This window comes from Peromyscus californicus, unplaced genomic scaffold (genome assembly GCF_007827085.1).
Source record: "Peromyscus californicus insignis strain IS unplaced genomic scaffold, ASM782708v3 Scaffold_19__1_contigs__length_69161282, whole genome shotgun sequence".
NCBI classification, from domain to species: Eukaryota; Metazoa; Chordata; class Mammalia; order Rodentia; family Cricetidae; genus Peromyscus; species Peromyscus californicus.
In genome coordinates this window covers 61,621,811-61,645,748 of record NW_026294491.1, presented here as the reverse complement: position 1 = coordinate 61,645,748, position 23,938 = coordinate 61,621,811, and the positions used below count along the sequence as shown (strand labels likewise).

At 52.5% G+C, this 23,938-nt stretch overlaps 2 protein-coding genes across 6 annotated transcripts; both read right to left on the bottom strand.

The window, feature by feature from the left end:
- Window positions 1-4,381: 4,381 nt before the first annotated feature.
- On the bottom strand, window positions 4,382-19,790 carry Cul7 (cullin 7). 3 transcript variants are annotated; one of them, XM_052745486.1, is made up of 26 exons: window positions 19,438-19,790; window positions 17,824-18,504; window positions 17,374-17,525; window positions 16,762-17,259; window positions 16,096-16,234; window positions 15,810-16,009; window positions 15,358-15,616; window positions 14,236-14,473; window positions 14,038-14,143; window positions 12,350-12,577; window positions 12,046-12,136; window positions 11,784-11,955; window positions 11,579-11,684; window positions 11,207-11,302; window positions 10,827-11,002; window positions 10,418-10,551; window positions 10,023-10,205; window positions 8,751-8,857; window positions 8,479-8,661; window positions 7,312-7,472; window positions 6,934-7,150; window positions 6,566-6,857; window positions 5,508-5,653; window positions 5,294-5,420; window positions 4,999-5,204; window positions 4,382-4,773 (listed from the first exon to the last, which is right to left on the bottom strand). In XM_052745486.1, the coding sequence occupies exons 1-26, from the start codon at window positions 19,658-19,660 to the stop codon at window positions 4,450-4,452; spliced, it is 5,445 nt and encodes a 1,814-aa protein (XP_052601446.1). In that variant the 5' UTR covers window positions 19,661-19,790; the 3' UTR covers window positions 4,382-4,449. The 3 variants fall into 3 exon arrangements, with proteins under 3 accessions (XP_052601446.1, XP_052601447.1, XP_052601448.1); XM_052745487.1 differs by having other exon boundaries at window positions 17,920-18,504; XM_052745488.1 differs by lacking the exon at window positions 19,438-19,790 and adding an exon at window positions 19,235-19,390.
- A 14-nt stretch (window positions 19,791-19,804) lies between these two features.
- On the bottom strand, window positions 19,805-23,886 carry Mrpl2 (mitochondrial ribosomal protein L2). 3 transcript variants are annotated; one of them, XM_052745493.1, is made up of 8 exons: window positions 23,712-23,797; window positions 22,877-23,024; window positions 22,526-22,682; window positions 21,391-21,532; window positions 21,163-21,278; window positions 20,982-21,092; window positions 20,665-20,738; window positions 19,805-20,053 (listed from the first exon to the last, which is right to left on the bottom strand). In XM_052745493.1, the coding sequence occupies exons 2-8, from the start codon at window positions 22,916-22,918 to the stop codon at window positions 19,841-19,843; spliced, it is 855 nt and encodes a 284-aa protein (XP_052601453.1). In that variant the 5' UTR covers window positions 22,919-23,024; window positions 23,712-23,797; the 3' UTR covers window positions 19,805-19,840. The 3 variants fall into 3 exon arrangements, with proteins under 3 accessions (XP_052601453.1, XP_052601452.1, XP_052601454.1); XM_052745492.1 differs by lacking the exon at window positions 22,877-23,024 and having other exon boundaries at window positions 23,712-23,886; XM_052745494.1 differs by lacking the exon at window positions 22,877-23,024 and having other exon boundaries at window positions 22,526-22,702; window positions 23,712-23,825.
- Between the last annotated feature and the right edge of the window lie 52 nt (window positions 23,887-23,938).

The window sequence follows — 23,938 nt, the reverse complement described above, 5'->3', positions numbered from 1 at the left end:
GGGCAGAAGCATTGGTTTCCCCCTGGAGCTAGAGTTATAGGTGGTTGTGAGCGTCCAGTGTTGATGCTGGGTACCAAATTTTAGTCCTCTGCAAGAACAGAACACACTTGTCACCGAGCCATCTCTACAGCCCCCCTCCCATTTATTTATTTATTTTTATTTTATTGGTGTTTTGCCTGTATGTCCATCTGTGTGAGGGTGTTGGATCCTGGAGTTACAGACAGTTGTGAGCTACCGTATAGATGCTGGGAATTGAACCTGAGTCCTCTGGAAGAGCAGTCAGTGCTCTTAACCACTAGCTCTCTCTCCAGCCCTCCCCCACTTTGTTTGTTTTTTTCCGAGACAGGGTTTCTCTGTGTAGCAGCCCTGGCTGTCCTGGATCTCACTCTGTAGACCAGGCTGGCCTCAAACTGAGAGATCTGCCTGCCTCTGCCTCCCGAGTGCTGGGATTAAAGGCCAAGTGTGCCATCACCGCTCGGCTCCATTGTTTTTAAAGGAAGACCTAGAACTACGTTTAGTGGGCTCTGTGTGGGGGTCTACAGTGTGAGGAATCAGATCAAGCCCTTCTCCATCTTAAATGTAGGCCCTGAAAAGATGTCTAAAGTGTAAATCAGCCCTACAATCACTTGATTTTCGATAGAGTGGGATGTTGGGGGTACTATATTAGTCAGTGTTTTTAATGCATACACCTGAGAAGAGACTTCAGTCCATGGCCACTGGCCTCCCTTGCTTCTGGGCCCATATCTAGTGAGACACAGCATTTGCTACAGCAGTGTGTCTTGCTTCATGGTAGGATTATGGGTATGTGCTATCACATCCATCCTCAGGACATGTGTTTTTGTTTTTGTGTTTTCCTCTCCTCAACTCAGAGATCCATCTTCCTCTGCCTCCCCAGGGATGGGATCAAAGGTGTGCGCCACCACACCTGGCCTCAGCCTGCTTTCTTACACCACGAGAGACTACCTGCCGAGGGGTGGCGTCACCCACAATGAGCTGGGCCCTCCTATATCAATCATCAGTCAGGACAATGCCCCACAGACTTGCCTGAAGACCAATCCTATGGAAGCATTTTCTCAAAGTTTCTTCTCAGAAGACACAACTGTGTCAAGGCCACATAAAAACTAGCCTGTACAGTGGATGTTCCTCTTAAGGCCTAGAATAGATTGTTTTTCTTCAATTGAGATTTTCAGATAAGAATAACCATCTAGAATTTGTTTTTATTTTATGTGTAAGAGTTCTTTCCTCTCCCTTTTTTCCCCACTCTGGTTTTTCGAGACAGGGTTTCTCTGTGTAGCTTTGGAGCCTTTCCTGGAACTCTGTAGCCCAGGCTGGCCTCGAACTCACAGAGATCTGCCTGCCTCTGCCTCCCAAGTGCTGGGATTAAAGGCATGCGCCACCACCACCACCCGGTGGGTTTTTGGGTTTTTTTTTGTTTTGTTTTGTTTTTGTTTTTTGGTCCTTTCCTCTCTTTTTAAAAGATGGATGAGCTGAGAATTTTATTTTTATTTTTATTTTTTATTTATTTATTTATTTTTTAAAAGATTTATTTATTATGTATACAGAAGAGGGCGCCAGATCTCGTTACAGATGGTTGTGAGCCACCATGTGGTTGCTGGGAATTGAACTCAGGACCTCTGGAAGAGCAGTCAGTGCTCTTAACCTCTGAGCCATCTCTCCAGCCCCTTATTTTATTTTTAAAGATTTATTTATTTAAGATGTACAGTGTTCTACCTGCATGTATGCGTGCAGGACAGAAGAGGGCACCAGATCTCATTACAGATGGTTGTGAGCCACGTTGTGGTTGCTGGGAGTTGAACTCAGAACCTCTGGATGAGCGGCCAGTGCTCTTAACCGCTGAGCCATCTTCAGCCCCTGATAATTTTAAATTTTAATTTTAAAAATTATTTTATGGGTGTGGGTATATTGCCTGCATTTGTATATATGTGCCTGGGAACTCACAGAGGCCAGAAGAGGGTATCAGATTCCCCGGAGCTAGAGTTAGGTGATTGTGAGCTGCCATATGGGTGCTAGGAATCAAATCTGGATCCTCTGGAAGAGCAGACAGCGTTCCTAACTGTTGAGCCATCTTTCCAGTCCCTGTGTTTTTGTTTCTGTGTGTGTGTATATGTGACTGGGAGCTGGGGGACTGAGGACCTTACAAGTCAAAGTCCTCAACCAGGTGTGGGTGCATAAGCAATCATAACTCTCCCCTGAGTCACCGTTAGAAGTGAAGCACCTGTCTGCCCTCCAGGAATGAATGATCCAGAGGAACAGGCTCATGCCTGGTCAGGAGGTTGTCCTTGGAGTCAGACTTGATGCTCTGGATATAAGCAAATCAACTAGGCTGTGTACTTGGGAGGGCTGTGAGCTGTGTGATTAGGATGACCAGCAATTCAGGAGGAGTCAGTCATGGAGGGATTTTAAGAGCAAAGCAAGTGTGTGTGTTTGGGGGACTTCCTATAAGGAATGAACTTGAGACACAGCAGAATGGTAGTGTCCTCCCTAGCAGGAGTTTAATGCCTAACATTGTGTGTGCGTGTGTGTGACTCGCGTGTGTTGCTAGATGGAAACTGCCCACGGTTGGTGAGGTGAGCAGCGCTATGCCCCTGGCACTGAGTCTAGTGAGTATGCCAGAGCTCCTGGGGCAGTGGCAGTGCTGGAAATGGAGGCCTAGCCTCTCCTGTACGAAGTGTGTGCAGGCTTGGCTACCAGGGCCCAGAGAGGGACAAAGCTTTGCCACTTTGCCACTAGCTGAAGTGCATGCTCTGGGCATATGCCATACTCTTGTAATCCCAGTATTTGGGAGGCTGAGCTGAGATTGAGGTACTCAAGTTCTAGGGCAGTCTGGTCTAACATTGCAAAGTAGTGTTCAAAAATATGACTTGAGCCATTAAAAAGCCATGATCTCGGGGCTGGCAAGATGGCTCAGTGGTTAAGAGCACTGGCTGCTCTTCCAGAGGACCTGGATTTAATTTCCAGCACCCACATGACAGCTCACACCTGTCTGCAGCTCCAGTTCCAGGGCTTCTGACACCCTCACACAGACATGCATGCAGGCAAAACACCAATGGATATAAAATAAATTATATATTTTTAAAAAGCCATGATCTCTGCTTTGAAGGAGGAAGGCTCCCAAGTGACGAATGACAACCCCCATGTACTCGGAGCCCACTGATCTGGCCTTCCTGAGCACTTGTGGGCTAACAGACCAAAGGTATCATGGGACCTGTACAGCAAAGCAAGCTAGCCCTCTGGTCCACTAGATCGCCCCGCCCCACCCCACCCCACCCCACCCCACCCCACCCCATCCCACCCCATCATGCCTTTTCTTGTTGCTTCTGTCTGAACTCCCTCTCTCCCAAACCCCGGCCTCTCTGCCCTTCCTCTGTTCCAAGTCTATTCTGGGCCGTATCCAGTTCCTTCTGTTTGGCCTTTGAGCCCTCCCTCACCATCTGACTTCCTCACCCTCGCCCCAACTCTGTTACTTTTTCTGTCACTGTTGATCTTCAAGGGCCATAGACTGCTTTCTCCTGCACCCTACTGAGATGAGTCTGCCCCGGCACTGGGCCTTTCTAGACTGTCCTACGCTGGTTCAGTGTGGTGGGGCCAGGCTAGCCAGTCCTGGCAGCAGAGCCTCAATGAAGCAACAGGCTTGCCTAGGGGCTAGCTGGAGGCAGGAACCCAAGGACAGTCTGTGCAGCTCTTCCTGGCTGGAGGAGGGAGGGAGGATGGAGGAGTAAAGAGGGGATGGGGGTGGGGGGTACGGACAGGGGTACGGACGGGGGTACGGGACAACGACAGCGGCGGGAGGCAGACAGAAGCTACGCTTCCTCCTAGGACTGCCTCCAGCCCAGGTCCTGAGCCAGCAGTGGAAGATGGGCAAGGTTTGGGGCACTTGCAGAGGTCTTTACCTTGTTACCCTTGCTTAGGGAAGGCAGCAGTGACTGTAGTTGGCACTGGGAGTGGTAGCTAAAACAGACGTGGGCTGGTTGGCAGGGTCTGCCTTCCCCGTATCAATGCTTCCACCTGTTACTTGTCAGAGTCCCTTAGTCACTCCTGTCCAGCTGTACAGATGAGGAAAGCGAAGCCCTATTTGGTAACATGCAAATTGCAAAGCATGTGGCCAAGTGGGCATGGTGTCCACCTGCCCGGTCAAAGCCCTGACCACACCCTCTGAGGAGGGGCTGAGACCCTTTCTTGGCTGTTGAATTCCCCTGCAAGGACACACCTGATACTTCCTTTGCTCTCCAGTCCACCCTCCTCACCTTGACAAGACTCCTGGTGAGTCAGAAGACTGCCTGAATGCCAGAGGACTCCGTCCCCATCAACGAGAACCACCCCCATTCACCTCTCTCTAGCAGTCACCACACAAGTCAGATCATCAAATTCCCATGTTTTATTTTCTGTAGAAAGTCCCAGCCTCACCTGCCCTGGACCCCATCTCCAGGGCTACCGGAACGTGGAGAAGCTCTGGGTGCCAGTACAGGAAGCATAAGGGACACCCCGGGAGCGAATCTGCAGGGTATGGAAGGTGAGAGGTGGATTGGGGCCTGACGAACCAGGGTTCAGGGACTCGGTGTGAGGTTCCATCACGGTTATTGGAACTGCATAGAAGAGCATCTGTGGCCGGTCATCATGGCGTCTCAGTGTGCCCTTACCCAGGAGGTGCAGGATGCAGGAGAGGACATCGGTGCTGCTGCACGTAGCTCCCCTGCCAAGGCCACTGACCAAACCCCGCGGAGGACATGGGCCTTTTTGCCAAGCTTCCAGCACCTGATACGAAGATCAGAGAGGAAATCAGGTCAAAACATGGAGCTCACTACTGTCTGCCTTCCATGACAGTCACGTGCTCCCAGGACTGGTAGTCCCTAGCAGGGCAAGTGCGGCCCAATCTCGCCCATCACACACTGAGAGGCTGTACAGTGAGTCAGACGCTTCAAATACAGGCCCCCCACCTCCTGTGGGCGGCACCCCATGGCCATGCCCACCGCTGCCTACCAGATAGACAAGCCGGTCAATGTGCAAGCCCTCATCTCCATGAGCCTTGAGGATTCGGACAACAAGGCAATTCAGAAGGTTCCTTCTCTTCTCCAAGTTCCGGCCCTCTTCGTCCTCGGCTTTCAGGTACGTCTGAGGTGGGATGAGCCACACATTGCCCCTCCTTGGCCTGGGTTCCTCACTGTCATCTCGAATCTTGAGCACTCCTGAAACAAACATTGGTCGCTTGGGTGGGGAGGGCCCTGAGAAGCCTGTCCCTGGCTCAGAGCAGCCCTCCTGGGCCTTGAGTGCATACCTCCCGATACATCTTTCTGCTCCTGGAGGTCCAAGGGGCCTCTCGATGAGGTGAGGGGCCCAATCGCTTGCTTGAGCACATCCGGAGGGAGCCCTGAGAGCGCCAGCAGACTCTCCACAGACACCACCTTAGAAGAGGGGGAGCATTCAGGGCCTCCCCAGGGGTGAACTGGGGAGGCTGGAGGCAAGGGAATGAATCAGAAGGGACAGGCCACCTTTAGGTCGTTGAGATACAGCAGCAGCCACATCTGCACTGTGGACACATGCAGAAGCTGGTCACCAAACTGCACTTCTGCCCGGCCCTGCCAGGTCCACTGAAGTCGTCTCTGTGGGTCTTTCTCTAAGACGGAGTGGCTCTGGCCTGGAGAAGTACCAGGGGAGGGGAGGGGAGGGGAGAAAGACCAGAAAGAGGGAAAGGTGGGGGCATGCACCGTCAGTCTAGCTTGGCCTTGCTGATCTCTGCAGTGTGCAGCACAGGCAGGACTTCTGGGAATGGTGGCTCTTGATCTCAGCTTCCCTAAAGAGCCTTGGGTATCAAGGAGCCAGTCTGTGCCGCTCTGTGCCAAGCAGGTTCATTTGATTAGAGACAAACCCCTGGGTTAGGAAGGCTTGTCCCCCTGCTTGTCTGGGACTCCCGAGGGGGCTCTGCTCTTCGCCCCATGTTGTTCCCAGTCTGGAGTCTCATCTGCAGTGAACACTTCCTGACTAAATGTGACCATTGAGTGAGGAGTGCACCCACTTTTCCTGTTTTTGAGACAGGGTCTCTCTGTGTAGCTCTAGCTGGCCTAGAACTCACTATGCAGACCAGGCTGGCCTTAGACTCTTAGAGATCCATTTGACTCTGCCTCCAGAGTGCTGGGATTAAAGGTGTACTCCACCATACCTGGCCACACACCCACTCTTAAAGCCCTTTCTTGTGGCCTATCTTAGAAGACTTCTGCCTCCATCTCCCCAATTCCCACAGAGATTCCTAGGGTCCGGATTCCAACAGCAACCCCATTTCCAGCTAAAACTTAAACCTGCTCCATTTTCCCTTAGAGCCATCCTGTGCCCCTAAGGGAGTCATAGCTCCCGTATCCTGTACCCCCTGCACAAGGGCATGCTGCTGGGATGCCAAGGGCATGCTGCTGGGATGCCAAGGGCATGCTGGGATGCCGTGTTTGTAGCCATGCAGGTTTCTAACTTGAGCACCTACCCCAGCTCCAGGTCCCTTTCCCAGCAGCCTACCCTGTCCCCAAGGCCAAGCCCTCCTCCTGGCCGGCCAGCCGCTTACTCTTGCTGTAGAAGTTGGAGTAGTGGGTTAAGGTCCCCTTCAGGTACGAGGGCAGGCATGTTGTAGGACTGAGCATGTGGCAGACAGAGGTGACGGGCCAGTAGCGTGGAGACAGGACAAGTACACACACTTCTGGCATTGTCCCTTCATAATAAAGCTCCTCCTCCCCCTCCTCCTCCTCTTCCTCTTCATCCCCCTCCTCCTCCTCTTCTGCCATAGCCGCAGCTGCTGTCTCCCTAGCAGCCTCTTCCTTCTTGGTCTTGTGCTCCTTGCCACTGTCCTCGTGGGCCACCTGAAAGGGAACCAAGTTCACAAATGCTGAAGGCCCCCTCCTCCCTGCTCCCTGCTCAGCCTTCCCTGGCACCCACCTGTATCTTCTTTTCTGTGTCTTCCAGCTTCAGGAGCTCCTGATCGAGCTGCTGGAGCTGGTAAACGTGGAACTGTCGCTGCAGCTCCTCTGAGATGCTCAGGCTCTGGAGCATCTGTTGGGGAAGACGGTGGGGGAAGCAGAGGCCAATCTGCTCCAGCACAGCTCCCTCCAGCCAGCTCGAGCCCACGCTCAGGAGTCGGTCAGCCATGTAATGCCTGCAGCACACACAGTCGGCCAGGTCTCAGTGTGGGAGCCAGCTTGGCCCAGGTTCTCAGTCTTGCCTGCTTGTATCTCAGACGCAGGCCCCGTGAGCCGGCTCTGCCCCACAACAGACAACCTGCCTTCTCCATATCCCACTCAACAGATCTCAACTCACTGGTAGTAATGCTCAAAGGTGGTGGCTATCTCCCGGCTGGAGAAAATCAGGACAGACTCCAGGCACCGCTGCAACTGAGCAAGCATCTCCATCCCCCGGGCTCCGCCCATCCGACTACCTTGGATCCGCTGGTCAATGTGCCGAGCAAACTGCTCACTCACCTGAGTGGAGAGCACAGGAAAACCACAAGTGAGTGAGGCAGTGGAGAGAACCGTGGGGAGGGCTGGGAACGCAGGTAGGATGACAACCGCCTGCATCCATCGCTCGGCCTCCACGCCCCCCTTCAGGAGGTAGTAGGGATGGAAACCAGGACTAAGAAGCATTCACAGTACCACAGAGCTACAGCCCAGCCTGACAGACCCCTTCATTAACGGCTGTGCAAATCAGCAACACTAACAGCTCTGAAAAGTCACCCCTCCCCCACATGGTCTAAAAATCACATCATTTAAAAATGAAGACATCAGCTGCGCACGATGGCACTGGAGAGGCGGAGGCAGAAGTATTAGGAACTAAGGAGGGCAGGGAGTGTAGCTCTCTATCAGCAGAGCACTTGCCTAGCAAGCACAAGGCCCTGGGTTCAATCCCTAACACCACATAAACAGGTATAATGGTACAGCCGGAAATTCCAGCACTCAGGAAATAGAGGCAGGAGGATCAGGATTCTAAGTCATTCTTAGGCTACATAGTGAGTTTAGGACCAGCCTAGGATACATGAACCTTTGAAAAAGCTGGGTGTGGTGGCTCACACGTTTAATCCCAGGCATAGGCATATTCTGGGATGCATAGGCAGGCTGACCTCTGAGTTCAAGGCCTGGAGGCCAGCCAGAGCCAGAGCTACAAGTTGAGACTATCTATCACCTATCTATCTATTTATCTATCTTTATCATCCATCCATCCATCTATCCATCCATCCATCCATCCATCCATCCATCCATCCATCCATCCATCCATCCATCTATCTTTATCATCTATCTATCTATTTATCTATCTTTATCATCTATCTATCTATCTTAACATGGTACATGTAATGATTTTTTCCCTAGTTTTCAATATATGGTCCTATAAAACTACTGCTCATTGCAGAATCGAGACTGAGGTGGTCCACTTTGGGGAGGCAGCAGAGAGTTTATAGGCAGAGGACCAGGTGAGGTGTGGGAAGGAGCTTACATGGGCAGCTCTGAGGAAAGGGAGCCTCAGCAAGGCATCGGCACAGCCGTTCTGCATCGCTAGCAAGAAGGCAGCTCGTGGCCCGAACAGCTCAGAGCTTGACTTGTGCAGCTTATAAAAGAGCTCGCAATAGCGCGGCACAAAGTCGTCATCCCTCCAGGATGACGTCAGAAAGTTGTTCACCTGAAAGGAAGGGGCAGGAGCGTGAAAAGGCGGCCAATCTGGTGCCGTCACAGTGCCCCACCCCCAACTCCACACCTCCTGCTACCCACCTGCTCCTCTACCACCGACCGCCAACATCGGGTCAGGTTTCTCATGATGCTGCTCGGAAGGCCCCGAGTGGTCAAGGAACTCCAGTCATGGCTTCTGTTTCTGCCCTCTGTGGGGACAGAGAAGTGGCAGGGTCAAGACGGACAGACCCTCGACTCCCTAAGGACAAGCCCTGAAGGCCTTTGCCAACAGGATGTCCCTCGAAGTGATGTTCCTGGATGGGGTGGCCAACAGAAGCTGGATAGCCTGGGCATGTAGGCGTGAAGGGGAGCAGCTGCAAGCTGCAGGAAAACGTACTGGAACTCGGCTACTGTCTCAAAAGCTACTACTTGGAAAGGTCAAGGACTTTTCCGAAGGTCAAGCCATGGCTTAAGAAGTCTTGGTGATATTTTAGCTTTTGTATATGTATTACTGATTCCTGCAATGATTTTCTTGTGTGCTATGTATGCTTCCAAGAACTCATAACTATTTTATCTGAAATGCCTATCAAGCATCCAAGGCCAAACGATCTCCTGAATTAAGGTATTTTAGCTCAGACCCTCCTTTCTTATACAGCCTCAGTGGTATTTATATTAACATTGTAGACTCCTAACATTTACCTAACCACCTCTAGGAATGTAGTTTGAGCACATAAATTCCCCTTTTCTGATATATTAACCGATTTTAGCTCTCAGTCGACCTCCTCCTTTACCACTCCCCTTTTGGGTTGTAAAAGAAAGCCTGGTGGTCACTGCCTGAGGAAAACTCGTGTCTGCCTTTATGACCCTGTAAGAATTCAAGCCTGGTGACCTTGCTTTAGCTAGAGCACTGCTATTGCATGGGTATGTAACTGTAAACCTCAGAGACTGAGGAGGATTTTGACTGGAGAACTAGATGGAGAGCTAGAAGAATGAGATGGAAGATGAGGAAGAGCCAGATGGGGAAGAACGAGATGAGAAAGACCAAGATGGGGCAGAACTAAGGTGAGAGAATTAAGACAGAACTTAGAGGAGACAGCAGATAAATGTAGAGAGAAATCAGGCAAGAAAGGAGCTAGGCATGAAAACAGAACTGAAGCTGTGTAGACAGGATTTTATTCCAGAGGAATAAAGTGGACCGACTAAGAGCTCGGTGTACTGAGATTCTTTTCCTGAAAATAATTCCCGCCGTTCATAGCTTCTCTTCTGCGCCCCCGGGAAGAAGATTATTAAGGCAGGTCCTTAATACTATTGAGAGGGAACAGTTCCGGAGCTCATGAGTTGGGCAGAGCTCCTGCTGGAGTCTGAAGTACTCACTGGGTGGAGGGATGGCCACCACCGGAGGAGCCGCCTCACAGGGCTCCACGTGAACCAGCAGGTGGGTGAGGCGGCGAACCCTTGAGGAGAAAGCTGCTGCACGGCTCTGGGGGTTGTGGGCCGCCTCCCTGCACTCCAGGTACTGATCCAGCAGCCACCCCAGAGAGCTGGTGCTGTCCTCGTCTGGAGGTTAGAAAAACAAAGCAAAGGATGGCTTGTCTCTGGGGAAGCTGAGATGTTGAGCTGGACAAGGAGCAAAGAAGTGGACAGAATGACATGGGGACAGGAGCAGCCCTGGCTGGAAGGAGGGGGACAAAGGTGCCTAACAGAAGGACCAAAGGTCGGAGAACAGAACCCAGGTGTTTCTAGGGCAGGGTCTACTGTGGGGTGGTTACCGGGAGACGTGATGTTCTGCACCAGGGGGCTGACCAGCGCCTCCCAGCAGGTCTTGCCCAGTGCTTGGGCGGCCTCGTCATCAGGGAGGAAGCGATCAGCAAAATTCTGCTCCTGGCGCAGAGCCCCATTTAGTCTGGGGAGGAGAAGGGGTTCAGGCCTTACGGTTTACATTACTCAGTGTGCGTCCTAGCACCCAGCCCAGTACCCAACTCAATATTCCAGAAGAGCCCTGGTCTAACAGGAACTCTGCTCCAGCACTCAGAGAAATCTCTTTGCTTCCCATCATCCCCACACCTCAGAAGGCTTTGACCGTCCCCAAGCCCTATCTCATGGCATCCTAAGAACCCCACCCACAGTTCATCTCCCGAACCTGACCTTCCACACAGACGCCTGCAAGCTCTCGCATACCTAGAACTCAGGTGCAGGAGGCTCCGGCGGTCCTCGGCGATGTCCTGGCTCCACGCCTGGGCCCGAACCATGTAGAAGAGGCGTGTGTGTCGGCACAGCTGCTCTCGAAATACTGGCCAGAAGGTGGGCTTGGGGCCCAGGACCTCCAGTCCCCGGATGCGTGTGTCAATGCCGCCCTGTTACACATGAGGCCTGATTTTGACATAGGTGGGGTGGCTTACACTTCAAGTTTCGCCCTTTGAACTGCCCCAGACCCAGGCTCAGGATCTACAGAGGTATCAAGGCTTGGGGCTGGAGTGGGGTAGTTCGGTGATAGAGACCTGGGTTTTATCCTCATGTGCTGGGGCTCAGAGACCTGTACCCCCATACCCCAATCCCACCTGCTGACAGCGCTTTATGCGGATCTGGATGATGGGCCAGAATCGTGTCAAGTTCTCTAGAAGGACTACCCGGCTGGCAGAGGGCATCACGTTCACCTGGTGAGTGAGAGAGGGTTGTCACCTCCGTGTGTGTAGATGGAGCTGCTAAGAACATCAGCTCTGGCCCTCCTGCCAGATCTCTCCCTGCTCCACCCCAGGGACATGGGGGTCCTGACAAAGGGGCTTTAGTGCTCCATGCCCAACGCCATTGCATAGGCATCAGGACAGTAGACTAGTTTGTACGGGGCTCACGATGGGTAGGGGTTAGGAGTTTAGAATCGGGCGGGAAGAGAGATCCTGCAAAGGGTGGGCTGATGGCCCAGGGATCCCTACCGCATTGAGTTCTGTGTTAACAGAGCTGACGCTGTCACCCCCGCACACCACCACCCAGGCTGGCATGTAGCTGGAGTCCTCACCAGCCACCAGGAGAGTCAGCTGCCTGGGAGTGGGGAAGAAGAGCCAATGGGAACTGGAATCTGTCATGTCCACACTCGAGCCCCGGTGACTGGCAGGACGCTGGCGGATAGGAGCTCGTTACCTGATGAGGACACCTTGGCGCATGTGCAAGGTGATGGAGTGGGATCCCGCATTGCCACTGGACTCCCAGTAGGTTTTAGGGTTGCGGTCCGTCAGCTTGCTGGCCCGGTGTGGGTTGGAGGACACCTCCACCTTCTCCCAGTACTTGTCTGTCTTCCTTTCCTCTCTGGAGCCTGGGGAGAGTGGGAAGAGGTGGAGGTCATAGCCAGGTAGGTCTAGAGGGGAAAAGGGTGATGTTAAACAGATCAGGGACAGACACTAACCCTGGCACAGGTATCTGAGGAACACATCAAAGAAAGGGATTTGGATGGGCCGATGGGTTCGTCTGTGGTCTTCAATCTGGCCCAGGACCATCTGGAGCCGGAACATCGGAGAAAGTTGGGTTCACAGAGGGACACGAGACTCATGCAAACACAGTCAGAGGAGAGGCGAGGCAGACGTCCCCAGGCTCACTCAAGCCATCTTGCTATTCCAGGTTTGCACCCCCACCCCCACCCTCACCATTGCTCAGGATCCATGTTCTTATGCAGCTCGGAACCCTAACTTCACTCTGCCCTCTCTCCTGACCTGGATACAGCCACCCAGGATGTTGGTGGTGAGCTTCCGGTAGAGGTGGGCATGCTTCTCACACTTGAACACCATGTCCCGCAGCTCCTGAGCCAACTCCAGCTTCCCTAGATACTTTTCCAGGGCCTTGGAGATGGCTTCTCGGGCTCCCAGCTGGTTTAGTATCACCGCATAGTCCCGGCTCGTGGAGGTCAGGCGGTGCAGGAAAAAGATTAGTTCCTGGAGTACCTGGGAGGGGATGTCAGGGGGGCAGTGAATGAAGGGGCGAGCCTGGGTTACATGGAGAGCTGCGGTGACACATGCCCACTCTGTGCTGGGAGCTGAGGAAGGCGGAGTGCAGGAAGAAAGTGACAGGCTGGGAGAGACCCAAAAGTCAGGTGGAGTTAGAGAATCAAGTCACACACTCATGGGAAGAGCCTCCTTACCCCTCCCCCACGGCCTCCACCCCCCTCCCACCCCCGGGGGGTCTTGCCCGGTGAGTAAGTATGTGGGGAACAGAGAACCCTGGGTTTTTTTTTTGTTTTTGTTTTTTTTTTGGTTTTTTCGAGACAGGGTTTCTCTGTGTAGCTTTGCGCCTTTCCTGGAATTCGCTTTGGAGACCAGGCTGGCCTCGAACTCACAGAGATCCACCTGTCTCTGCCTCCCGAGTGCTGGGATTAAAGGCGTGTGCCACCACTGCCCGGCCGGGGTTTTTGTTTTTTAATTCAAGAACCAGTTGAAGGATTGGCCTTGAGATGTCTAGGCCCCCAGCCCAGACACTTAAGAGGGTTGGAAGGAAATGGAGAAGGCCTGAATTCACTGCGGACCCTCAGTGATTCTAGCTTGAAAACTGAAGGCATTGACTTGGGACACTCACCAACCCCATGACCCCTGACCCTTCTGAAGCCTTCTGTACCCAGAACCTGCTACAGAAAATTCTACCTCCTTCACTCCCCTTCCTCTCTTCAGTTTATTTATTTTATGTGTATGAGTGTTTGCTTGCAAGTACGTATTGCATCAGATCCCGAGGAACTGGAGGCGTAGACAGTTGTGAGCGGCCCTGTTGGTGCTGGGAACTGAACCTGGGTCCTCTGCAAGAGTATCAAGTGCTCTTAACCTCAGAGTTATCTCTCTAGCTCCCTCCCCTTCCTCTTAAAGGCCTGGCTAAAAAGGAGCCATGGAGCTCTTGTTTCTATTTGCATAAGGAAGCACAGGACAGGGCTGGAGAGATGGCTCAGCGGTTAAGAGCACTGGCTGCTCTTTTCAGAGGTCCTGAGTTCAATTCCCAGCAACCACATGGTGGCTCATAACCATCTATAATGAGATCTGGTGCCCTCTTCTGGCCTACAGGCATACATGCAGGCAGACCACTGTATATGCAATAAATAAATAAATTAAAAAAAAAAAAAAAGGAAGCACAGGACGGACACATAAATTAATACAGGTGGGTTACCCGTAAGGAGTGTGGTGGGGGACACCGGGAAAACAGAAATTAGGTAGGAGCCAGAATTCTCAATGAATACCTTGTATCATTTTGATTTGTGAGCTTTGTGAATATATTACCTATTTAGAAAAATAAAATTTCATTTTAAAAGCAAAAATTAACCCAAGAGCACAAAGGCTCTATCTATTGTACCCCAGGCCATGCCCAGGGTCTGCCTCACGAGTCTTCCCCCTCCCAGCATCTCCCCAGAATGGAACAGGGTTACCTCTCGGTCAGTATTGGGGGACCGAAGGCAGGCCATGCAGGCATCCATGGCCTCATGCCAGGGCAGCAACAGCGCCTCAGGGAACTTCACCAGCCGCATCAGGATTCTAGGAGGAGAGACAGGAGAGGGAAGGCAGAGAAAGATAGAGCTGGCCTGAGGCTCTCCTGTGCCCAAACCTGCCCCTCACAACTCCCTCACCTCAGCACAGTCAGGTGCAGGGCCTTGTTGGTGGCTGGAGTGTCCAGGCTCTGCATCAGTGTGAGGAAGGGTTGGGGCTGCCGCTGGAGTTGCACCAGGCAAGCTTTGACCTCATTTTCCTGGGGAGTGTCGGAGCTGAGGGCTCGCTCCAGATCCACAAGGAGCTTCCCAGATGGGCCCAAGCCCTCTACCAGATGCTGCAGGGCAGGGCTGGCACTCTGAGGAGGGGGTTCTTTTGCTACAGGAACAGGGGTGTGGTAAGAATTGGCTAGTTCTCAGGACCCATGTCAGGCAGCTCATGACCACCTGTAACTCCAGCTCCACGTATCCAACAACCTCATTTGGCCTTGGGTACCTGCACGCACATGTACAACACTCCCCCCCACAACATATACATATAATTAAAAATAAAACCTTATAGAAACAAAAGCTACATGGCAAATCATGCTTATAATCACAAGACTGAATAGGTGGAGATGGGTGGATCTTTGCAAGAACCAGGGCAGCAAGAGAACTTGCCTAAAAAAACAGGGGTGGTGTTGCTGAAGAGATGGGTCAGTGGTTAAGAGCACTGGATACTCTTCCAGAGGACCCAGGTTCAGTTCCCAGCACCCACATGGCAGCTCACAATCATCTGTTGAACTTCAACCCCAGGAGATCCAATGCTCTCTTCTGGCCACTTTGGGCACTGCATGCACATAGTACACAGACACAGACAGGCAAAACACCCACATGCATATAATAAAAGGGTTTTTGTTTTGGTTTTTTGCTTGGTATTTTTTTGAGACAGAGTTTCTGTGTAGCCCTGGCTGTCCTGGAACTCACTCTGTAGACCAGGCTGGCCTCAGACTCAGAGATCCGCCTGCCTCTGCCTCCTGAGTGCTGGGATTAAAGGCGTGTGCACCACCGCCTGACTAAAATAAAATTAATTTAAATAAATAAAAAGAAAGATAAATGGTAGCTGAAGAATGACATTTGTAGTTGTCCTCTGACACACACACACAGAGGATTCTGGGTAGGATATGTCTTTCAGACAAGACGGTACAACAGTTGGCAGAGACATCCTTGTGAGGACCCCTTCCCGAAGGCAGGTCTCTCAGCTGCTATCTGCAGGACACCCACCTTCTGCACTAGCCACACTTTCAGATTCCTGAGGTTCGGCCTCAGCTTTGAACAGGAATATAGCTTGCTGGGCATCTAGCAGACACGGGTAGCCGAGCTGCCTTGCCAGGGCTTCAGGCCCATACTTCCTGTAGATATAGCAGTTGAACAGGTCCCTCAGAGCACTGTCGTCAAGTTGCTGAGGCAGAGAGAGCAGAAGGTCCTGGGCCAACTCAATGGGTACGGTCAGCTCGGGCAGGATCTCATCGTCCAGAACATGCTATGGGGAGAAAGTCACCCTGCAGGCAGCTGAACGAAGATGCTGAGAGACACTTTGTAGGAACGGGGATCTGTCTACACACACATCTGCCCGCCGCTCTGAACCTCTTAGAACCGGCGGCCCATCAACACTTGCATCTCTGAACACACTCCTCCCCTGTGGGCCCCTGCTGGGGACACTGGGAAGTGCCTACCTCCCCATCCAGGTTGTCCTGAAGGAGCTGCACAACTTGCTGACGGTCTGCGGCACTTAGCTTCTTGATGAAAAAGAGGAGCTCCCACCACTCAGCCTGGGCCAGGTGCTCACTCTCTTCGGCGGCGTCTTCCTCCTCAGGCACCACAAAGGGCACAGCGAAGAGCTCAGTCATGGGCTTCCAGCGCCTGGAGGGTGGGGCTGTGAAAACGGGGCGTGGCCATGTCACTGCCCACCCAGGTAGACCACTGCTGCTCCGCTCAGAGCTGACCCCTCCCAGAGCTCACCTACACCCAATGCTCCACTGACCACTGCCCCCTGGTACTCAGCAGCCTCAACCACATCCTCAATGTCTTCCTCGAAGCCCAGGATCTCCAGCATGTGCCAGTGAACCCAATAGGTGCGGCCTGTTGACTCCCACAACACCTGGACAGTGGGGGGAAAGAGGGAGGGGAAGAGAGGCCCTGCTACTGTCCACAACGTAACCCCCTCCAACACCCGAACACTGCTATACGGAGTACAGACAGCCTCACTTCCTCTTCTGCAATCGACTCTACCTCCGTTCTCCATCTATTCTAATTTCATTTTTATTTTCTTTCAGACAGGGTCTCACGTAGTCCAGACTGGCCTCAACATTGCTATGTAGCCAAGGCTGGCCTTGAACTCCTGATCCTCCTGCCTCTACTTCCCCAGTACTGGGATTACAAGCTTGTGCATCCGTGCCTGGTTCTCCTGACACCACGCGACTCCATGCTTCCCTCTGGCCCCAAGCAGCCCATCTTCCTGACCTCCTGTCCCCACATGTCCCAAGCTCTCCAAGCAGCCCTCCCTTCAACTGTTCACTCCTTTGCCCTTTTGACCTAAACGGAGCTGGCTTGTAAGAGCCCCCTGTACCGAAGTTACGCCTTACCCAGAATAAACCGCTCGGTGTCCCGCTACCGCGCAGCCCTCACCTGCACAGGTGGCACACCATCGTTGCTCTGTCGGAACTTGCCCTCATCCCCAGCAGTGATCTCTTCGTAATTTTCCAGCATCCGTACCCGCATCCCAGGCTGCACATGGTCCCGCACGTACAAGGCATAGGTATTGGCACTTGCAAACTCAGTTCGGGGGCGAAACCGCCTTGACCTCCTGATAAGCTGGGTGTGGGGGCGGGAGAACTCCAAGCTGGCATCTACTGGCTGAGGCTGGAAAATGGAAGAGGGGGACCGTGCCAACCTCCCTGGTCCGCTCGAGGCCCAGTCCCAGCGCATGGCCTGCACCAGCTCAGAGATCAGAGTGCCCATGGCCATACTGAATTCCAGTTCCAGCCGACCCCTCCCTGCATTCAGCTCCGTGGGAACAAAGTTGTTCTGGGCTCCTTGCTCTCCTGCACTGCCATTCAGCTGGTCCAGGAGGAAGGAGACGTGTAAGTACCGTTTCACCAGGGAGAAGAGCAACCGTCCTGGGACCTGTAGGACACACCTTTGATTCTCACCCATCGTGTCTTCGCTTTTGTCCCTCTTTCCACAGCATCCTCTGCGACGAGTCCACAGCTCCCGCCACCCCACACCCTCACAAGATACCTGTGGTAGCTGAATGCCCTCAAAAGACATGGGGTGCTCGGCGAGGGTGGCCTGTGCGAACAGCGCCAGCAGCGCACAGCGACTGTCAAAATCCAGGTGCTTTTCGATGGCCTCTTGCTGGCTCAGGGACAGGAGGATCTGGGTCCGGGTCCCTGGAACCCACGCCTCCAATCAGAAGCAGCTCCCTGAGTTCACTAGTTTTCTACTTCATAACAATCCTCTGCCAGCACTCATCCGGAATGACATATTTGTTGATTTGCTTTTAGAGCCAAAGTTTACTCTCTCTCTCACGCACACACTACAACAGTCTAAGCTCTTCTTTTGCATAAAAAAGCTAATGAACTATGTTCTTGCTTATTCAGTTTCCCTCCACAAGCATTTCCCCCGCCCCCGCCCCCCTACTTTTTTTCTTCCAACTTAAAGTGAATGACAACAGAACTATTTACGTACTGATGAGGTCAGAAGCTCCTGTCACAGTGTCCTGTGAATCCCTGAGCCGACCCAGACCCTCTCCTGTCCTCCCTTCCTTCCCAAACGGCCCCTCACCAGCATCATGGGAGGACAGAGCTTGTATCATCCGGCCGGCACTCCAGCGGATCTGATAATCAGGACTACTCAACATGTGCATGAGCAAGTCCAGGACTCTGGGGTCTTTGAAGACCCCAGTGAGGGGCTCGATGCTGGCATAAGCACTGAGGACGTGGACAGTGTGAAGGAGTGGGGCAGGAGGAGCAGTGCCCACACACTCCTGCAGCTGACGAAGGGCCCTCTGAATCAAGGATTTCACGTCTGTTTCCATCTCCCCCAGCACAGATTTGTCGAGGGACCCAGCCTCTGCAGACTCCTGGGAAGGTCCGATGACTTGGCCATCCTCGCCCAGCATCTTGTGGCAGTTGGCATAGATCTCATCGTCAGACATCCATAGCAGGATATGCTCAGCCTTGCAGTCCACTTGGCCTGAGTCCCCTTCCCCATCATCTCCGCGCCTGAGGATGAGCCAGCGGATCTGATACTCAGGGTGCCCATCATGGCCTACCCGCTGGCGGATCAATTCATCAGGATAGGCATGCAAGCCAGGCCCCAGGGGCACCCTGAATTCCCTGTAGCGCAGTTCCCCCACCATCCTGGCACCTGAGACACACAAGAGAGAGAGAGAGAGAAAAGGCAAGCTAAGTGAGAGGGGAGGTCAGAAAATCAAGGGCATCCAGGAGTTGACGGAGCAAATGCAGCAACAGCTGTTAGCTTGGGTGGGGTAAAGCTGGGCCTGCCTCGGGCTGGGTGAGACCGGGGCTGGGCAGAACACTGCGGAGCTTGTTCTTCAGAACAAATCTCGGAGCTAAAAGGTCTCCAAGGCATGCAGCCTCCAGCGAGTTGGTTCGGAAAGCCGGAGGGGCAGTGGCATAGGGCAGTGTTGGATTTACAAATGAAGCCCAAGGTCCTGGGGCAGATAAAAGGTAACCCAGGGAAAGGGGTGTGTGAAGGCACAGGATTGTGTCGGAGAGGGATGCAATCTCTAAACTGAAGCACTGTGTTTTGAGTCCAAAGGTGAAATGGCCATCAGCAAAGCATGATGGACTGGGCGAAGGGGCAGGAACGGAGACATCCACGACTAGAGCAATTGCAGAACAGGGGCTGGGGAAAGACGCGAGGCTAGGGAAAAGGTGCACAGGGGTCCGACGGGTAAGGGGCGCGAGGCTTGGTGGATGGGAACCAAGACCTGATAAGATCGGGAGCGGTCGCGGCAGGATGGGATGGGGGTGGGGGTAGGCCCAATAAAGGAGAGTCCTAAGGCATGGTGGGGAAAGGGACGCGATCCGGAAGCCCAGAATAGGGGCAGGGGCCGCGGTGGGGCTCTGGCCACCTCAGAAGTCCGCCGGGATCCTGGCGCGAGGCCTGTCCTTTGCAGAGCTAGGGACGCGCGGCACACGATGGCGGCTGCGGCGCTGGCGAATGTTTGGGCCCCGCCTGGGCCCCCCGAAGGGGTCGAGGCGCAGAGGGGGCGTGCCTCTGCAGGCGGGCAGAGGGCGGGGCCTGCGGGGGACTTGGCGCCGGCGCACTGCTTGCCTGCTGTTGCGGGGCGGAGCCTGGTCCCGGCTGGGGCGCTCTGAGGATCTGCTCCCTGTACCCCGTCGCCGCTCGTTTCCGCCTGACTTAGAGGAAAGCAGGGGGCCGGTAGCGGGCGGAGCCGCGGGTGCCACCTCGACGACACGGCCCTCCAGCACCGCACCGCACCGCCCTTTCCTCTTCCTTTTCGTCCTCCTTCCTGCTGCCGGAAGTGCCTTCCCATTCCCCAAAGCCAGAACTGGAAAAGACCTTGGAGGTCATTTCTACCCCTTCCCCATCCTGTCTTTTCCTTTCTCTTCCCTCTATCCTTGTTTACTCCTCATTCAGTCTGTACCCCGACCTCCAAAAGTGGAAAGGTAATAACAGATGAAAACAAGGGGCATTTTATTAGAGTCCAGGGGTATCAGCTTTGGGCAGCAACAGAGGGCAGCTTCACGTAACTCTTCATGGGGGGCAGTGGCCGAATCTTCCGGCCCGCCCAGCCTCCCTTGCGCTGCCACAGCCCACTATTAGGCCTCTTGCCCAGCCAGCGGTTCCGTCCTGCCTTGCCGATGACCCGCTGGTTATGATTGACGTTGGAAACTCGGCCTACAGTTGCAGTGCACGTCTCCAGCACCTGACAAGAGAAGCAGAATGTACCGTGGGGACAAGAGGCAGGCATGGCAGTGCTGAGTGCACAGCTCTGCGCGGCTTCCTACCCTCAGTGAGGACAGGGAGAAGACAGAAAACAAAAATTCTACTGTATGTAAGTGTGGGTCCGATAGGATGAGCTGAGTAGTTACAAGGCTCTATCCTTTTTTGTTTGTTTTTGTGGTTTTCTTTTGGAGTCAGGGTCTTGGTATGTAGACCAGGCTGGCCTAGAACTCAACAAAATCCTCCGACCTTTGCCTCTTGAGCGATGAGATTATAAGCCAGTTCCAGCCTGACTGTTCAGCCCACATCCATCTTTTCCTGGTTTCCTGAAAAGGTCTCAGGTAGCCCAGGAGGCTTGATTCTTTTGCCTCAGTCTGGAATGCTGGGATTACAGGCATGTAGCACCATGCCCCGCTGAGAAAAGGCATTTCGATTTACTCCAGTGAGGTGCCAACCTGACAAGGGCATGCTTCATCAGGTGGCAAAGAGAACAGACAAGCTGGAGGCAGTTCCTGGCATCAAACACTTGGGAGCTGGTGAGGTACATTCCAGAAACCCTTCTTTGCCGGCCCCTCCACGTGTGCCCACAAATACCTGCATTTGCCTCTTAGAGGGCAGCTGGATAATGGCTGTTCCGTTCACCTTCCGAAGCAGGACGCCACATGTCCCTAGGGAAGGGAGAAGCAGTTTGCCACCCTCCACAAATGAGAGGGTGGCTTCCCTGTGCCCTTCAGGGGCACATGAAACATGGAAGACTATGATTTAGGTTGAAACAGCACAACATTCATCCTCTTGTGCCTTGTTTTTTCCTGTCCATGGAACAGATGTGGTCCCAAGTGTTCAGAGGATAGTGATATCAGGAACCCTGGGTTTGCCAAATTGTGAGATGTGGGTAGATTCTTCTCCCATACCTGCAGCTCGGATATACTGGGCTCCTCGGCCAGGCTCACTTTCCACGTTGTTGATGAGGGTCCCCACAGGCAGTGCCCCAAGAGGGTGTGCATCCCCTTCCTTAGCAGCCACTGTAAGACAGTTTCATCAGCGCTAGACCCTTTGCAACCCCACCCCGTGCATCTGGTAGCAGTGTCTCACCTGCCATCCTGCCTATATGGTTAGAGTTCAGGATTGTATCTCCTGCCTTCATGTTTTCTGTGGCAACGATCCAGCGCTTCCGGCTTCCCCCAGCGACCAGAGCTATGTCTGCAGACCTGTTCAGAATGATGGACAAATAAGCAGACCATCAAGAAGGTCCACGTTCTCTGAGAAGCTACAAAACAACAATTCAGACCACACCATCACCACCTCACGTCCCAAACTTGCCTACATGGATCATAGCGGACTATGACAACCTTCTCCTCAAAGGGTTCTGGCTTGGTTTCCTTCTGAGGCCGGAACCGTAGAAAGTCAATCATTCTATAATTTTGCTTGTGGCCCCCACCAATACCATGTACTCGGATGCGGCCTAGAGTCAAGACAGTTTAGGGATATGACTCAGGTTAGAATAGCTTTCAGCATTAACAGGCCTTGCCTAGACTAGACAGGAGGACTCCTCAATATTATATGAACAGAAAAGCGACAAGGCTGGGGTGTAGCTCAGGGCAGACAGCTTGGTTTGTTAGCACCGAGGCCTCAGGTTTCATCCGCATCGTGTGGGTGTTTGGGGGCCATGACATCCTTGCAAAAGGGATGGGGTACCACATGACTCAATAAAATAAAAACCGAATTACTAAAATTGCATGAAACAGATAAAGTCTTTTCAAATTACTGAATTCAGTAAGTTTTCTGAGAGGATATAAATTAGACTCACATAATTTCAACTGTTATGAGTTTTGGGAAGGTTAAAAACACCATGGCACTTCCTGCGTAGAGTGAGTTAACGGTCTCTTTTCTTTCTTTTTTTTTTTTTTTTTTTTTTTTTTTTTGGTTTTTTCGAGACAGGGTTTCTCTGTGTAGCTTTGCGCCTTTTCCTGGAACTCACTTGGTAGCCCAGGCTGGCCTCGAACTCACAGAGATCCGCCTGGCTCTGCCTCCCGAGTGCTGGGATTAAAGGCGTGCGCCACCACCGCCCGGCTTCTTTCTTTTTTTTTTTTTTTTAAAAAAAGACTTATTTATTTATCTATTATGTGTACAGTGCTCTGGCTGCATTTATGCCTGCAGGCCAGAAGAGGGCACCAGATCTCATACAGATGGTGTGAGCCACCATGTGTTTGATGGGAATTGAACTCAGAACCTCTGGAAGAACAGCTCTTAACTGCTGAGCCATCCCTCCAGCCCGAGTTAACTGTTTCCGTGAGGTGTATTCTTCAGCTTCAATAATGATCCGCATAATAAGAAGCACCTCAATGAATACTTTCTAATTGTATGTCTTGACATCTTACAAGCTGTAGTGTACTACTATAGACATCCAAGATCCTAATGCATTTTCCTCCATGATGCTGCAGGTCCTTTCTCCCACCTGTATGGTCTCGGCCCCCAGACTTCCTCATTTTCACTGGTTTAACTGTGTACTTGGTACGACTCTTCCAGGACACAAACTTGGCATGAAGGTCCACAGACATATGCACTGGACGGCGAGAAGGCAGCACCAAGGCAGAGGGCAGCTGATTTCTTATCTAGGGATAAGAAATATTCTCTTCAGAGAATCAAGGGAGAGAGCGAATAGACCGAGTTTAGATTGTAGGCCACTTCCTCCCAGAAGCACCTCAGACCATTGTCCCCAAACCACCAACCTTCAGCTTTCACAAATACCAGTGTAATGTGTCTATCCAGGTGTGTGTATGTGTTGACAATCATTTGGTCCTCTCACCTCTGAAATATTTCTCCAATGTGATGTTCTCCCTTTCATCATCTTCCAGTCTGTTTCAAGCTCTTGTCAGGAAACCTTTTCGTAAATTCCACACACCCGTATAGCACCGTCAATCAGTACCAATGCCTTTTGACCTCTGCATGCTTCCCTGAATTTCCACATGTGAATGGAAACCATTACTTTGCTTTCCCCCAGTGCTTCAGAGTAGTTTGGAATATCAAATACCCATGTGCTAAATTCTGCCATACTCAGCCTGGGAACTTCAGAGAAACAAGATTGGTAATTTTTCTTTTCTGTGATTCACCACTGCCCGCTACAAGTCTAAATTCTGCATTCTCTAATCTCAGCAACAAGCCGTCCTTACATTAAAATGGTCGAGAGCACTGGCTTTGGGGTGGAGAGTGTAGTTCAGTGGTCGAAGGAGTGAGTAGCATGTGCAAGGTCCTAGGTTTAATTCCCAGCACCATAACAAAAACAAAAGCAAGCTCTGAACCCAGTCTAGTACTAAAAGGCGTATGACCTTAGACTGCTGACCAGTTTTCTCATCTGCAAAATGTGCATAATAACTTGGTTGAAAGGAGTTCGTTCATTGCAGTCGTCTATTTTGCCTGGTTTACAGTAGGCACATAAGTGTTAAGACTGCTATCTGTTTAGCAGAGATCTGCTAAAGCACTTACAAGCCAGTATCTGGTCTGACTAATCCAGCCCTTTGAGAGAGCAATACTTATAAAGAGCAGAGGATGAAGGTGAGTTTACCCAAGGTCACGTCATCGTGACTAGCCGGATCACTGACAGCCCAGGAGGAAACAGTCCAGTTCCTAGGTAAGCGGATTACCTGGGCAGCAGGGAGCAGAGTCGGAAGCCGGGCGGGAATGGCCGGGGAGGTCAGGCTCAGAGAGCGCAGAGCACTCGTGAGCGCGTACAGGGCCATGGGTGGTCCGACTCCCCAGGGCTCTGCACGCTTTTACCTTTTTTTAGAGCTCGGCGCTCTTGGATGACGTTTCATTCCCGGCACTGTCGCTTTCAGATGACGTAGGGCGGGCACCTAAGTGGAGCGTCGCA

Coding starts and splice junctions, on each gene's coding strand:
- Cul7 (XM_052745486.1), bottom strand. CDS start 19,660: ATGGGAAGGCACTTCCGGCAGCAGGAAGGAGGACGAAAAGGAAGAGGA. Junction 10,552..10,826: donor CTCCTGCACCTGAGTTCTAG/GTATGCGAGAGC, acceptor TCTCCTCCCCAG/ACTAAATGGGGCTCTGCGCC. Junction 7,151..7,311: donor ACCTTTGAGCATTACTACCA/GTGAGTTGAGAT, acceptor TGTGTGCTGCAG/GCATTACATGGCTGACCGAC.
- Mrpl2 (XM_052745492.1), bottom strand. CDS start 23,807: ATGGCCCTGTACGCGCTCACGAGTGCTCTGCGCTCTCTGAGCCTGACC. Junction 22,683..23,711: donor CTCTGCTCCCTGCTGCCCAG/GTAATCCGCTTA, acceptor TCTTATCCCTAG/ATAAGAAATCAGCTGCCCTC. Junction 21,093..21,162: donor CCATATAGGCAGGATGGCAG/GTGAGACACTGC, acceptor ACTGTCTTACAG/TGGCTGCTAAGGAAGGGGAT.